The 15,066-nt window shown below is 50.7% G+C and overlaps 1 protein-coding gene across 1 annotated transcript in view; it reads right to left on the reverse strand.

Moving 5' to 3' along the window:
* MORN5 (MORN repeat containing 5) overlaps positions 1-15,066 on the reverse strand; it is a 68,824-nt gene that overhangs the window by 53,191 nt on the left and 567 nt on the right. Inside the window, exon 2 of the mRNA XM_030206548.1 lies at positions 3,497-3,644. Coding sequence (XP_030062408.1) covers positions 3,497-3,644 — 148 coding nt within the window. The remainder of the gene's footprint in view (positions 1-3,496; positions 3,645-15,066) is intronic.

A 15,066-nucleotide genomic window follows, 5' to 3' on the forward strand; every position in this document is an offset into this window, starting at 1 on the left:
TTGATGAAGACAATGGGCTCCCCAGCCCGCAAGGCTGGCATCCGTCATGACTACCACCCAATTGGGAGACGCCAGAGAAATACCCTTCTGCCAATTGGCTGACCGGAGCCACCACGCGAGACTGTCCCTGGCCCAGCTCGACCAAGGAAGGCGTCGTTGATAATCCAGCGACGTCGGCAACCATCTGCTCAAAAGGAAATTCTGAAAAGGCCGCATGTGAGCCTTTGCCCATGGAATGACCTCCAAGGTCGCCGTCATGGAACCGAGGAGCTGAACACAGTCCCACACTCGGGGAGCGCAACGACTCAATAAGGTCCATACCTGAGAAAGCAATTTGATCCTTCGCCCCTCGGGGAGAAACACCTTCCCCCGCTTCGTATCGAATTGCACTCCAAGATACTCCAGACTCTGAGTAGGAACCAGATGACTCTTGTCCATATTGCAACACCGCAATCACTCGGTCGGTGACCACTCGACTCTCCTCTGCTGTCGTCACCCGAATCAGCCAGTCGTCGAGATATGGATGCACTCGAATCCCCTCCTTCCGCAGGAACGCTGCCATCACCACCATGACCTTGGAAAAAGTGTGTGGGGCACTGGCCATTCTGAAAGGAAGGGCCCGAAACTGGAAGTGCTGACCCAGCACCGCAAATCTGAGAAATCTCTGATGGGGCTGCCAAATGGGAATGTGCAGGTAAGCTTCCCTCAAATCGAGAGCCGTCAAAAACTTGCCTGGTTGAACAGCAGCAATAACTGCCCTTAATGTCTCCATGCGGAAGTGACGAACCCCACAAAAACTGGTTTACTTTTCTGAGATCGAGAATAGGCCGAAAAGCCCCTCCCTTCTTTGAAACCACAAAGAAGATGGAGTACCGACCTGTGCGCCTTTCGAGAGGAGGAACAGGCACGATAGCCCCTATCCTTAGCGGGTCTCGCAAACACTGCAGAACCGCTGTCCTCTTGGCCTGCGATACACAGCGGGACTCCAGAAAAAAGTGTGACAGGAGAGAAGAATTCTAGCTTGCAACCTTCTCGCACCACATCGAGGACCCACTGGTCTGAAGTAATTCTGGCCCACCCTGGAAGAAACAGAGAAAGCCGACCACCGATCTGCCCTCCTCCCGAGTGGACCTGCGCCCCATCATTGGGAGGCCTGAGAAGGAGCCACCTGACGAGAGGTGGGTCCAACTGGATGCTTCTCGTTGCGAAAGGAAGAACGCTGCCCAAAACGAGGATGCTGAAAGGCTGCGTTGGACCACCCCAGGCAATACCGTTGCGTCTCTCTGAAACGTGACCTCAAGGCTTCCTGCCTGGAAGTGGACTTGGGTCTATCCTTGGAAGACACTGAGATTTGGAATCCCCCAAATCCTTTTCTAGGTCTTCCCAAAAAAGCAATTTCCCTCGGAAAGGCAATTTAATGAGCCGTTGCTTAGCCATATCTGCGGCCAAATGACGGAGCCACAGAAGACGCTGAGAGGAAACGGTCAAGGCCATGAGTTTGGCCGAAGCAAGGACCAAATCATACAAGGCATCCACCAAGTACACCAGCCCAATATCCATCAGCGACATCTGAGGAGTTCCCGGCACATCAGACTCCGAAATCGAATCCATGACAGAATGTAGCCAACTGAGACAAGCTCTAGCCGCATAAGAACTACAAACAGAAGCTTGAAGTGTCAAAGTGGCCACCTCAAAGGCACGTTTTAAAGAGACCTCTAGCCGTCTGTCTTGCATATCCTTACGTGCCACACCACCTTCCACTAGAAGAGTAGTCTTCTTAGTGACCGCCGTCACCAGGGCATCCACCCTAGGTAGAGCAAACTGCTCTAAACGGTCTGCTGAAACCGGATACAGCCTGGCCATAGCCCTGGCTACTTTCAGCCTCCCATCTGGATCCGCCCACTGGGACAAAATCAACTCTTCAATAGCTTCATGTACCGGAAAGGCCTTAGAAGGTCGTCTGGTACTAGCCATCTTGAGGTTGACCGCCTGAGAAGCCGCAACCTCTGGGTCCTCTATATTCAGGGCTTCCAGCGCCTGAGCAATAAAGGAGGACAACTCCTCATTATGGAAAATCCTCACGGCGGAAGAGTCCTCCGATTGGTCAGTGAGGACACTGTCCTCCACGTCCTCTACCCCCGTCTGCTCCGAGAGAGCCACCACGGGGGGAGCTGCAGGCGACTGTCTGCAAGACCCCTCCTCAGACCCCCCCAAAAGCCTAGGCTTTTTAAGGGAGGAGAAATCCTCTGGGAAAAACCCAAAATCTCTTGGTTACCCCCAGACCCCCTGAGAGGATCAAAGGCCGAAGCTGTCGCAGCCGCGTGAGGGGGGGGGGGGGGGGGGGCAAGGTCCTTTTCAACAAAAACACCTGATGGAGTAGCAAAATTAACTCTGGCGAAAACCACTCCCCCTCAATGGAGGAGGTCGCAGCCAAGGCAACTGCACCACCGCCCACAGTGCCTGACGGCCCCCCCCCCCCCCGACTCCCCTACCAGCGGAGAAGAAGCTTTGCCCAAAACCACTACCAGAGCCGGCTCCGCGACCGATCGCAAAATGGCACAAGAATCACCAGGCTCCGGGCGGGAAAGCACGCTCTCGGGGGGGAGGGGCACCGCTCCGTCGAGTCCCACAAAGTCAGCGCATCACGCGCTGCAAAGGCCCGCCACCGAACGCCATTTCCCGCATCGGGAACAGTGTTTTACCGCCTCTGCTGCCATCGCCCACACCCAAACAGGAACCCAGCAGGACTTACCCCGGACCGGGAAAGCGCGGGAACTGACAGCTGAGCCAAAGAAAAAAACTCTCCGACTCCACTTCGAGGCAGGCTCAGACAAGCAGGCAACAGAAAACAGGACTCGGACAGCAGTAACACAAACCTGCTCTCAGCAAAAACACACTTCCCTATGCTTCTGTTTCTCTTTTAAATAAATTCTATGGTTCTCTCTTTTTTTTTTTTTTTGTGAAGAGGCAGAATCAAACAGAGAAGGAAAGGAACAGCAAAAGCCTGTTGAGAGGGAATTTGAGGTGCAGCAGGGACCCAGCAACTGAGCATGCTGCCAAAGGGGACACCACCAGTCCGCCACCCCCGGCTCAAACTGGCCACCAGCCCAGGAGCACCCTCAGAAGCCTTGGGCCTAGGAGCTGAAGAAAAGCCGTCCACCACCTGCTGAGAAAGAGACATACTAACTGAGGAAGGAGCTGGCCCTCTGGCATCGCTGCCTTTAGTTTGTTTATCTCTATCTCCACCTGCTTGTAGGCGGACTTAACCCACTAGTTCCTGGATTCATCTGCTGCAAGTGACAAGGAAATCCAATTACATTTGCTCTATTTAGCCTTAGATGAATTTCTTCAAAATTGCAGTAAATAAGTCTTAATAAATTAAATACAATAAATACATATCTGAAACCGCTTGTGAATGAAGAGATCAGCTCCTGTGCAGGATTTTCTGTCTAGTTAGGAATGAAGACCAAAGGCATATACTAAGCTGGTGCTGTACCTCAAGTGCAATTCCATCTTCCCAGATCGCAGTGTATTGGCTTCCACCGGGAAAATGTAAGGTTCCTTTGCCATGGAACATTCCATCTTTCATCTCGCCTTCATATCTGGTGTCAGTTGGCAGAGTATACTTTCCTTCTCCCTCCATCCTGTAACAACCAGTTCAAAAGATGTGGATCCTTCCAATCTACATTACTCATTCAGGCTGTCTCATTCTTACTCTATGTAGTTTTCATGCTGCTACTAATGAGCTGTATGTTATGCAGAGTATATATCTCTACGTAATTATAAAATAAAAAAGGAAAACCAACATGACTTGTGGGTGTTATTTCATTGAATATACTGAAGCGCTTGATTATATGTATGTTTTATATTCTATTTATTGCACATTTGTTTAAGGAAGGTGATCTGTAAATGTAACATAGCAAGTGTCTTTTGCCTGCTTTCATCAGCAGAGCTTTGAAGAGTACAGCTTCCCCATCCCTCTAACTTCTTCCTACCCCCTTCCAGCACTACCAAGGGAAAAAAACAAGATTTCCCTTCTTGAGATAAAAGAGAGTCAAATTATTATTATTATTTTCTTTATAACAAATTGCTGTACTACTATGTGTTACTTATGTTATCAGAGATTTCAGACCCTAAAATTCATGGAAAGATCAGTCAATAAACAGAGAAATATAGGGGCCCTTTACCAAATGGCAATAAAAAGGGGCCCACGGTGGCATCGGCATGCAGGATTGTCACTCACCAAGCCCACCTTTTACAGCTGCAGGTAAAAGTGGGTTTTTTAAAGGACGCAGTAATTGGCTGCATGGTAATTAAAAAAAATTGCAGTGCAGCCATTTACTGCTGGAGCCCTTGCTACCTCTTATTTAGAAGGTGGTGAGGGCTCTGGCGGTAACCTGGCGGTAATCGGGCATCACGTGATGCTGCCTGGTTACCGCAGGACACACCTACTCCCCAACCACTGGCACCAGAAAATGAAATGGCATGCGGCAAATCTGGAACTGCCCCAGGCTTCTGGGCAAGCCTGGCAGTAGCATTGATTTGCCGCATGCAAACCCGGCAGTAGCCCTACCACTGGGTGATAAAAGGGCCCCATAATTTAATACCTTTTGAATAGACTAACTTAATACATTTAAGGAAAACTTAATTCTTACCTGATAATTTTCTTTCCATTAGTCCCAACAGATCAATCCAGAGACTTGTGGGTTGTGTCCCTCTACCAGCAGGTGGAGATAGAGAGAACCTCCGAGATTTGTTATATGTGGACTTGTGCAGCCAGCTGAACCTCAGTATAAACGATACCAAAGCAGTGGAATGGAAACAATAGAAAACTCTCCTGACATTCTCAGACCATTTGCCCAACATACTTCCACCACTTCTATATTTATTTATTTAATTTTATTTTTTAATCAAACGAAGGAACATTCAGAACAGAACCCAAGAAAAACTAACCAACCGCAACAAAACCGCAGACACTAAACCCAGGGGGGGCCTCTGGATTGATCTGTTGGGACTAATGGAAAGAAAATTATCAGGTAAGAATTAATTTTTCCTTCCATGGCGTCCCACGGATCAATCCAGAGACTTGTAGAATGTACCCAAGCAGTCCTCAAGTAGAGCGGGACACCCCCAACCTGGAAGAAATCACCGACGAGCCAAACACCGCATCTTGACGAGCTGCCACATCCACCCGATAATGACGCGTGAATGTATGGACCGAAGTCCATGTAGCTGCCCTGCAGATATGTTCCAGAGAAACCAAACGGGACTCTGCATAGGAGGAAGCTTGAACTCGCGAAGAATGAGCACGAACTTGCAAAGGGGCTTGCTTGCCCAATGCCATGTATGCCGAAGAGAAGGCCTCCCGCAACCAACGGGCTATGGTGTCCAAAAAGGACGAAGAGATGGTCAGAAACACGAAATTCACTTGTCACCTCCAAATACCTGAGAAGAGCCCATCTCACGTCGAGGCAGCGAAGAGCCCGGAATTGCTCAGGGTAATCTTCCCGGCAGAAGGCCAGCAAATGCAGGGCCTGCCCCAAGTGGAAACAAGAAACCACCTTGGGCAAAAATGAAGGAACTGTCCTAATCGATACCCCCGCTTCCGCAACTCTGAAATTCTCCAAGCGGAAGTAATAGCTACTAGGAAAATCGCCTTCAAGGTGAGATCCTTAATCATAATCCCCGATAAGGGTTTGAAAGGAGGACGCTGAAGCACTTTGAGAACTAGATTAAGATTCCAGGATGGTAGAACTGGCATGTGAGGAGGGCGCAAACCATTTACGCCTCTCAAGAAACGAACCATATCCAGGTGGGAGGCGATGGATGCCCCCTGAAGCCGGCCTCTAAACCATGCCAGAGCTGCCACCTACACCTTAAGAGAACTCAACGAAAATGATTTTTGTACAGCCTCCTGAAGAAACGCAAGGATAACCGATACTGAAGCCGAAGCCACTGACAATCCCAAACTCGCGCACCACACCCTAGCATAAGCTATTGAGGTGGATCTTTTCCGAGCCTACAGCATCGTAGCGATAACCGCGTCCGGATACTCTTTTCTTCTCAACCTCGCCCTTTCAAGGGCCAGGCCGTAAGACCAAAGGGGGAGGGATCCTCCATCGTGACTGGCCCCTGCAGCAGGAGACCGTCCTGCGTCGGTAGCAGAAAAGGACGATCGAACAGAAGCCTGATCACATCTGCGTGCCAGGGTCGTCTGGGCCAATCCTGGGACACTAGGATCACTCGACCGGGATGACTTGCAATGCGAGTCAGTAACCTGCCCACCATTGGCCACGGGGGAAAGGCATAGAGCAGGCCCCTGGGCCAAGGTTGAAGAAGGGCATCGATGCCTTCCGAGCCCAGCTCTCGTCCCCTGCTGAAAAAATGGGGAGCCTTTGCATTGAATGCGGTGGCCATTAAATCCATCTCTGGCATCCCCCAACGGGCAGTTATCTGATCGAAGGCCAGAGGGGAGAGCGTCCACTCCCCCGGCTCCAACTGGTGGCGACTGAGAAAGTCCGCTTGCACATTCTGTGACCCCGCTATATGAACCGCTGTCAAGAAAGAGAGAGGACTCTCTGCCCAACAGCAGATCAGAGCCACTTTGTGCGCTAGGGGTGCACTCCTGGTGCCCCCGACGGTTTACGTAGGCGACCGCCGTCGCATTGTCCGAAAGAACTCGAACTGGGCAACTGCGGAGAAGAGACAGAAACTCCCGAAGGACCAGACGAAACGCCTGTAACTCCAAGCGGTTGATTGACTGTGATGCCTCCGTCGAAGTCCAAACGCCCTGGGCTGTCTGTTGCAGGCAATGAACCCCCCAGCCAGACAGTGGCACATCCGTGGTCACTATCTTCCAGTCTGGGGTTGCCAGAGGAATGCCCGACACCAGATTCTTTTGAATGCACCACCAGTGCATGATTGTGTGAAGACGGGCCAAACATGGCACCCGAACCTCGTAATCCTCCGAGAGCGGAGACTCAGGCCCGTGCCAAGGGTCTGTGCCGCCCCCCCGCAGACGAACAGTTGGCGCCCCCCCCCGCAGATGAACAGTTGGCGCGCGCGCCCCCCCTCCCCCCCGTGAAGATGATCGCGGCGCGCCCTGGGGGCCTTTAAATCTTTTACTTGCAGTCGCAGCAGCGTCTGTGAAAGCGGAGCGCTGCCGACGTCTCCCTTCCCTTCGCGCTGTTGGTTCCCTCAGTGTCCCGCCTTCTTCTGACGTCAGAAGAAGGCGGGACACTGAGGGAACCAACAGCGCGAAGGGAAGGGAGACGTCGGCAGCGCTCCGCTTTCACAGACGCTGCTGCGACTGCAAGTAAAAGATTTAAAGGCCTCGGCGGCGCGGGGCGAGAGTAAGCACCGCGGCGGCGCCCTCCAGAGGTGGGCGCCCTCCTGCGGTGCTTACCCCACTTACCGCATCGGCACGGCCCTGCGGAGACTAACGGCTCAGAAGATGCCACTGGAGAGGGCGCATGTGAGCTCTGGCCCAGTTTACCACATCCAAGGTGGAGGCCATGGAACCTAGAACTTGTTTATAGTCCCAAGCCCGCGGGTTCGGAGTTTGAAACAGTGCTCGTAACTGAGCCTGTAACCGCTGTGCTCGAGCTGAAGAAAGAGAAACTATCCCTGTGCGGGTATCGAAAAACACCCCCAAGTATTCTAGCGTTTGGGAAGGTGTTAGGCTGCACTTCGGGAAGTTGATCACCTAACCAAGCGACTGAAGTAACCCGACCACTTTGTCGGTTGCCCGCCGACTCTCCTTGAAAGAAGACGCACGCACAAGTCAGTCGTCTAGATAGGGATGGACCTGAATCCCTTCCTTCCTGAGATACCGAACCCGTAAGGACCTGTTGACGTAATTGAGATCTAAGATGGGTCACCAAGTACCGCCCTTTTTTGGCACCACAAAATAAATGGAGTATCGACCACACCCTCTTTCTGCTAGGGATACAGGCTGGACGGCACCCAGCCGTTGTAAGTTGAGGAGGGTGTGTCGAACGGTCCGCACCTTGGCGGGACATTTGCAAGGAGATTCCAGAAAAGAGTCTACTATCACACGAGCCAATTCTAACTTGTAGCCGTCTGATAACCTCCAAGACCCATTCGTCGGATGTTACCTTGGTCCACTCCACCAGGAGTAGGGACAGGCTGCCCCCAATAACCAGCTGGATATGGACCAGGGCCCCATTGGGCGAACCTGGCTGCGGGCTGGTTTCTGTTACCGGAAAGAAAGGCCCACCTGTCACCTCGAAAGGGCTGAGGCCTCTGAGAAGACCTTGCTTTCTGAAAAGAGGCCCCGCGACCTGGACAGTAATGCCGTGTATCCCTAAACTTAGGTCTAGGTCCCGCCGGTCGTACAAACTTGGACCTGTCCTCCGGGAGGCACTGGCCCTTACAGTCACCGCGGTCCTTCACAATCTGTTCTAAGTCTGTTCCAAACAAAAGCTTTCCCCTAAAAGAAAGCCTTGTTAAACGTGACTTAGAGGCCACGTCTGCAGCCCAATGCCGCAACCACAGCCAGTGACGCGCAATGATCGCTAGGGAAACCTCCTTCGCCGAAGCCCTCAAAAGATCACAAAGAAGATCCGCAAGGAAGACTAAACCGGACTCCAAGGCCGGCAAAACAGCCACGAGATCTTCCGGAGAGGAGGCTTTCTGTACCCACAATAAGTATGCCCGCGCCGCATAGGAGCCACAAACTGAGGCCTGCAGGGAAAGGGCCGCTACTTCAAGGACAGCTTCAAGCAAGTCTCCAACTTATGATTCTGAGGGTCCTTGAGCGCCGTGCCACCCTCCACAGGGAGAGTGGTTTTCTTAGTGACCACTGTGATTAAGGAATCCACAGTAGCGACCTTCAGCAATTCTAAGTCAGGAGCAGGTAGCACGTAAAGACGCAACATAGCTCTAAGCAACCTTAAGCCCACTGTCTGGTGTATCCCACTGTGCCAAAATAAAGATCTTCTTGGCCTCATGCACATGAAAGGAACAAGGTGGGCATTTGGTGCCAGACATAATAGAGGGCACCGGACCTGTTCCCCCTTACGATTCAGGGGGGAAATGGCCAAAACCTCAAAAGCTCTAACAATCAGGGAGGGAAGCTCTTCCCTTCGAAAAAGGTGGGCAGCTGTCGGATCATCCCCCTCCTCAGAGGGCAGGGTGACCTCATCTGCCAAATCCAAAGATTCTGAAGGAGAGCCCAGAGACAAAACCGGGCCATCTGTGTCAGATAGCTCCTCGGGATCCAAAATCTCCACCCAGGGACGTTTTGGCAGGAAAGGTTGAGAGGCTGCAGCAACCGAAGTTTGCTGAGGAAGAGACGGGGCTGCCTGAAGAGAAGCTCCTGACTTCTTCAAAAGAAAGGTACTGTGCATTAATAAAACAAAATCCGAGGAAAAAGGAACTGCAAGGGACTCCCAGTCCCGGTTCAGCTCCTGATGCCAGCCCGGGTCCCAGTCCAGCTCCTGATTCCAGTTCGAGATCCTGCCAAGATGCTGATTACAGTCTGAGTTACAGTTACAGTCAAGCTCCTGATTCCAGTCTGGGTCCCAGTTCCGTTTCAGCTTCTGATTCCAGTCCGGGTTCCAGTCCCGGTTCAGCTCCTGATGCCAGTCTGGGTCCCAGGCCCGGCCCAGCTCCTGTTCAGAGTTCCAGTTCCAGTCAAGACTCTGATGCCAGTCCGGGTCCCAGTCCCGGTTCAGCTCCTGTTGCCAGTCCCGGTCCAGCTCCTGTTCAGAGTTCCAGTTCCACTCAAGACTCTGATTTCAGTCCGGGTTCCAGTCACGGTCCAGCTCCTGTTCAGAGTTCCAGTCAAGACTCTGATTCCAGTCTGAGTTCTAGTCCCGGTTCAGACTCTGATGCCAGTCCGGGTCCCAGTCTCGGTTCAGCTCCTGATTCTAGTTCGAGTTTCTGTCCTTAAGTTCCAGATTTGCTTGTTACTTCCAGTCTAGTAATCCATGTTTTGAAACCCATCAGTAGATTTCACCACAGTTACCCTTGGAAACCTGAATCTCCCGTGGGGGGAGGTACTGTCACGACTGTGGTCGTGATCCCTCTCTGACTCACCTTATGTCCCGATGGTCAGCTGCTGTGCTGGCTACTGTCTGTAGGGTTTCTTTGCTGTGTGTTTCAAGCCTCACTTTGGGTTCTGTGTATTTCCTGCTTCTGTCCTGTAGGGTTTCCACTTCCTCTGTGTTTCAAGCCTCACTTTGGTGTTCAGTGTGTATTTCCTGCCTCTGTCCTGTTTATAAGGAAGTGGTGCACTTTCATTCATTCAGGGCCTTTGCAATGCCAAAGGTCTCCAGGTTAGTCCGTGTGCAGTCAAGCACTTCTGCCTTGATCATAGTCTATGTGCCTGTGGGCACTTCTGCCTTGATTTCTTGTTGCTTGTTCATAGCCTGCGTGCCTGTGGGCACTTCTGTCTTGATTCCTTGTTTTGGGTGCCTGTGTGCACTTCTGCTTCTGTTCTTCTTGGTCTGTTTGTGTGCTAGGTTCAGCCTTCAGCCATAGTTCTGTTGTTTGTCTGTGTGAGTCAGCTTTGTGTCCTGCCTAGTCTGCCTTGCTTGTTCTAGTCCCCTCTACCTTAGCTTCAGCCATAGTTCTGTTGTCTGTGTAGGTCAGCTTTGTGTCCTGCCTAGTCTGCCTTGCTTGTTCTCAGCCATAGTTCTGTTGTCTGTGTAGGTCAGCTTTCTGTCCTGCCTAGTCTGCCTTGCTTGTTCTAGTCCCCTCTACCTTAGCTTCAGCCTTAGTTCTGTTGTTTGTCTGTGTGGGTTAGCTTTGTATCCTGCTTGTGTCTGCCCTGTTTGTCTTCAGCTCCAGTCCCCTTCCCGCTTGTCTCTGCCCTATTTGCTTTCAGCTTCTGTTCCTGCCAAGCTTATTTGAGTATCTTGAATCCTGTTCCAGTATCCTGAATCCAGTTCCAGCCAAGCTTGTTTGAAAATCCTGAATCCTGCTTGAGTATCCTGAATCCTGTTCCTGCCAAGCTTGTTTGAAAATCCTGAATCCTGTTCCAGTCAAGCCAAGTCCGGTCCTGCATCCAGTTCCAGCCAAGTCAAGCTTGTTAGTCCAGTCCCGCTTGGGGGGTTTTACCTGCTGCTGCAGCTCGAAGACAGTAGGCCAAGGGCTCATGCTGTTCCAGAGTTCATGACTGTTTGTTTAAAGCCTGGGACCGTGACATTGCCTATATATATAGGCATGAGCATTTACTCCAGCTTTTGCCTGATGAAAGTGCTTGCAACTAAAGTTGGGTGTGCTACTTAAGCTAGTATTCTATAATGGCAGATCTGCACAGAACTGACATTAGAGAACTGGCACTTAGGGCCATGTTTACTAAGGTGTACTAGCGTTTTTAGTGCATACACAAAATTAGCATGCACTGTGAAGGCGGCCTATGTAAACAGGGCCCTTAGTGCGCATTATCCCAGTCCCTAACTTTGAGTGCCCTATGTATGTTCACTGCTTTGGGTGAATTTCTTCAAAAAGGTGGTCAATGGCAGAAGTGACATCATCGTGAGCAATGGCAGCCTGATCTAGGAGCTCCGATCGGGTCAAAGCTGGTTCCTCCCCTCCTCCCGCATTGCAGCTCAATAGCCTCTCCAGGACTGTTCTTCAGCCAACCTAAACTATCTTTAGGCTCACCTTTCATATGGCGTTGAAAAACCGAGAAGAGGGCCGCACTACGGCGAAAATGGGAGGGAGGAGTGGCGCGTGCCTGCCGCGTGGTCCCGCGGCCCAGAGTGATCCCAATCCTGCATCGCCGAGGGAAGTAACGCTGGTGGCCGGAGAGGCGGTGCAGCTTGCTGGGAAAGAGGCTGCCTCGGGAGTCATGGCAACAGATCTCCAGGCATGGTTTTGAGATCTGAAAATAGACATTGCCTCGATCAAAACCTAGATCAAGGAGGCGGTAGAAGAGAGAAAATCCAACCTAGCTACCATGGGTACCCGCTTGGACCAGGTGGAAGCACGCCTTGATTATTGTGAATTAAGCGCACATAAGATGCAGAGGTCAGTGCTGGAGCTGCAGGAAGAACAGCAGGACTTGTTATATAAAATAGAAGATCTAGAGAACCGAACAAGGTGGAACAATGTGAGGGTTAAGGGCATACCAGAAACTACAGATAAGGACTTCACGAGTGTGATGCAGCAGATATATGTGTGGCTGATGGCCCCGGGATCTGATAGATCCCAAAACTGTGCGGACAACCCCACAATTATCAACACTCCGGATTACACCCTCCCTATCTCAGACAGCCTGAAAATCCTCGGCGTTACATTGGACCGCAACCTAACACTAGAGAGCCAAGTGACATCCACAACAAAGAAAATGTTCCACTCAATGTGGAAACTCAAATGCGTGAAACAATTTTTCCCGAGGGAAACATTTTGCAACCTGATACAATCAATGGTACTAAGCCATTTAGACTACTGCAATGGAATTTATGTGGGAAGCAAAGAACAAACATTAAAGAAACTTCAGACTGCTCAAAACATGGCAGCTAGAATTATCTTTGGAAAAACGCAATTTGAAAGCGCAAAACCCCTCCGTGAAAAACTACACTGGCTCCCAATTAAAGAATGCATTGCTTTCAAAATCTGCACTCTGGTTCACAAAATTATCTATGGTGAAGCCCCGGGATAGATGACAGACCTGATCGACCTACCAACTAGAAACACATCTGAATCAACACGAACGTACCTAAATCTGCACTACCCAAGCTGCAAAGGACTCAAATACAAATCAACTTATGCATCCAGTTTCTCCTACATAAGCACACAACTGTGGAACGCATTACCAAAAGCCTTGAAAACTACGTACGACCACCTAAACTTCCGGAAAAAAATAAAGACTAACCTGTTTAAAAAGACACACCCTACCAATCCAACATAAATGCCTGATCTCTGCAACACAACAAAACTAAAGTACGTAATGGACATAACACAACTCTTCCGTTGTACGATTCCCTAATGTGGCTGTGCCACATGAACTTTATCTTACCACAATATCATTTTGTATTTGTTTACACCGGAGTCTGCAAACACCTCTCTGGTACTATGTAAGCCACATTGAGCCTACAGATAGGTGGGAAAATGTGGGATACAAATGTAACAAATAAATAAATAGTGTGGTGGAGGCATCTTTGATTGAGAAAGCGCATAGGGCATTGGGCCCTCGAGTAAATGGTAAACCCCAAGACACTGTGGCCTGCTTCTTGCAATTTCCAGATAAAGATGCCATGCTCCACAAGGCATGGGAACGGGGAAAATTGCAATGGAATGGCTTGGAGGTGGAATTGTTTCAGAACTTTACCGCAGCTACATTAGCTAAATGCCGGTCCTTTCGGAAAGTGACCCAGGCTTTGACGAGGGCCCAGATGCACTATCAGTGGACCTTCCCGTTTGGTCTGCTGGTGACTATCAATGGTGTTTCCACAAAGTTTACTTCATTGGCTGCGGCCTGGGAAGCATTACAGCAGATTGATATCCAGAAACCTACTATGGATCGCCACCAGGAGATTCGGCAATGCTTGGCAGGGTTCCGCTGGCAAGGAGTAGGAGGTCGTCGGTGTAGGCCCCACCAAAATGGCAATCAACAACAGCCAGGAACCGAGCAAGGGAGATCTTAAGCCATGGAGCAGAGATACTGGACGGTGTACTTTATTTTATTATGTCTGTACATCATAACATGTGGGGGCTAAGGGGATGACCGGTAGGGGGCTGATTGGAGAAGTAAAGTAAGCTTATGGGGGAGGGGGATATGGGAACATATGCGGTGAGACTGCTAGGAGTGTGTAGTGTGTGTATGGAGGGCTCTGTGGGAGGGGGGACTGATGTATCTTTTGGGGGTAACAGAGTGATGAGACATTAACCCAGGCATTCCCTTCCTTGGATGGTTCGGCGGGAGATGGATGTAATCCTGCCTAGGATCAGGGGTTGGAGGTGTGGGTGGGGAGGGTTGGGGTTGGAGGTGTGGGTGGGGAGGGTATAGGATATGTGAGTCTGGGGATAGGTTTCAGGGCAAAGAATGGGGAAATCTGAGTTAAGAATTGTTTCGTATAATGTGAAAGGTCTTAACTCTCCTGGAAAGCAGAGTCTACTATTTTGAGAATTAGGTAGGCTAAAAGGTGACGTCTGTTTTCTACAGGAGGCTCATATCCAAAGGGTCCATGAGAGGTTGGTGGCTTTGCGCCACTATCCACTTAGGCTTTGGGCTGCTAATGTGAAGGAATCGAGGAACAGGGGAGTTGGGATTCTGTTTTCTAAAGACTTACAAGAGGATTAAACGCGATGCTGTCTTGACTGGTGCCAAGATCACAGGAAATGGTGAGCCCTTGTGCTGCTCTATTAGAGGAGTGGCAGTCGGATAGCCAACAATTGGAAACTTCACCTATACCAGCCGCCTTTCCCCCAAGGTTGAGCCTTAGGGTTCTGGCAGCCAGCAGGACTTATGGAGGTAGAGACTAGCAGAATCTGGTCTGGTCCGGGTCGTGGCAGGCTGAGGTCCAAGGCAAAGTCAGGTCCAGTCCAGGTCATGGCAGGCAGAGGTCCAAGGCAAAGTCCAGTCGGGGTCATGGCAGGCACAGGTCCAAGAGGCAAAGACAAAACACAGAGTCACAAGTGAGTAGATGGCCATGACAGATGCCTGGGGCCGTTATTTGCTGGTGGTGGGGGCAGTAGAGTGGAGGAGTGGCCTAGTGATTAGGGTGGTGGACTTTGGTCCTGGGGAGCTGAGGAACTGAGTTTGATTCCCACTTCAGGCACAGGCAGCTCCCTGTGACTCTGGGCAAGTCACTTAATCCTCCATTGCCCCATGTAAGCCGCATTGAGCCTGCCATGAGTGGGAAAGCGCAGGGTACAAATGTAACAAAAATAAATACAATTTATGCCCCGAATGTGGGTAAGGGACAATTTTTTATAGCTGTTTATCAGAGATTCTAGGATTCCAAGAGGGGGATTTGATAGTAGGGGAGGATTTTAACCTTACTGCAGCACAGAGTTGGCTCCAATGCCTCCATGCATCCCGCAGTTGTGCCTTTTTACTGCGCGATAGGCCCGCATTAGGCCTACCACACG

Source organism: Microcaecilia unicolor, chromosome 6 (genome assembly GCF_901765095.1).
Source record: "Microcaecilia unicolor chromosome 6, aMicUni1.1, whole genome shotgun sequence".
In the NCBI taxonomy this organism is placed as follows: Eukaryota; Metazoa; Chordata; class Amphibia; order Gymnophiona; family Siphonopidae; genus Microcaecilia; species Microcaecilia unicolor.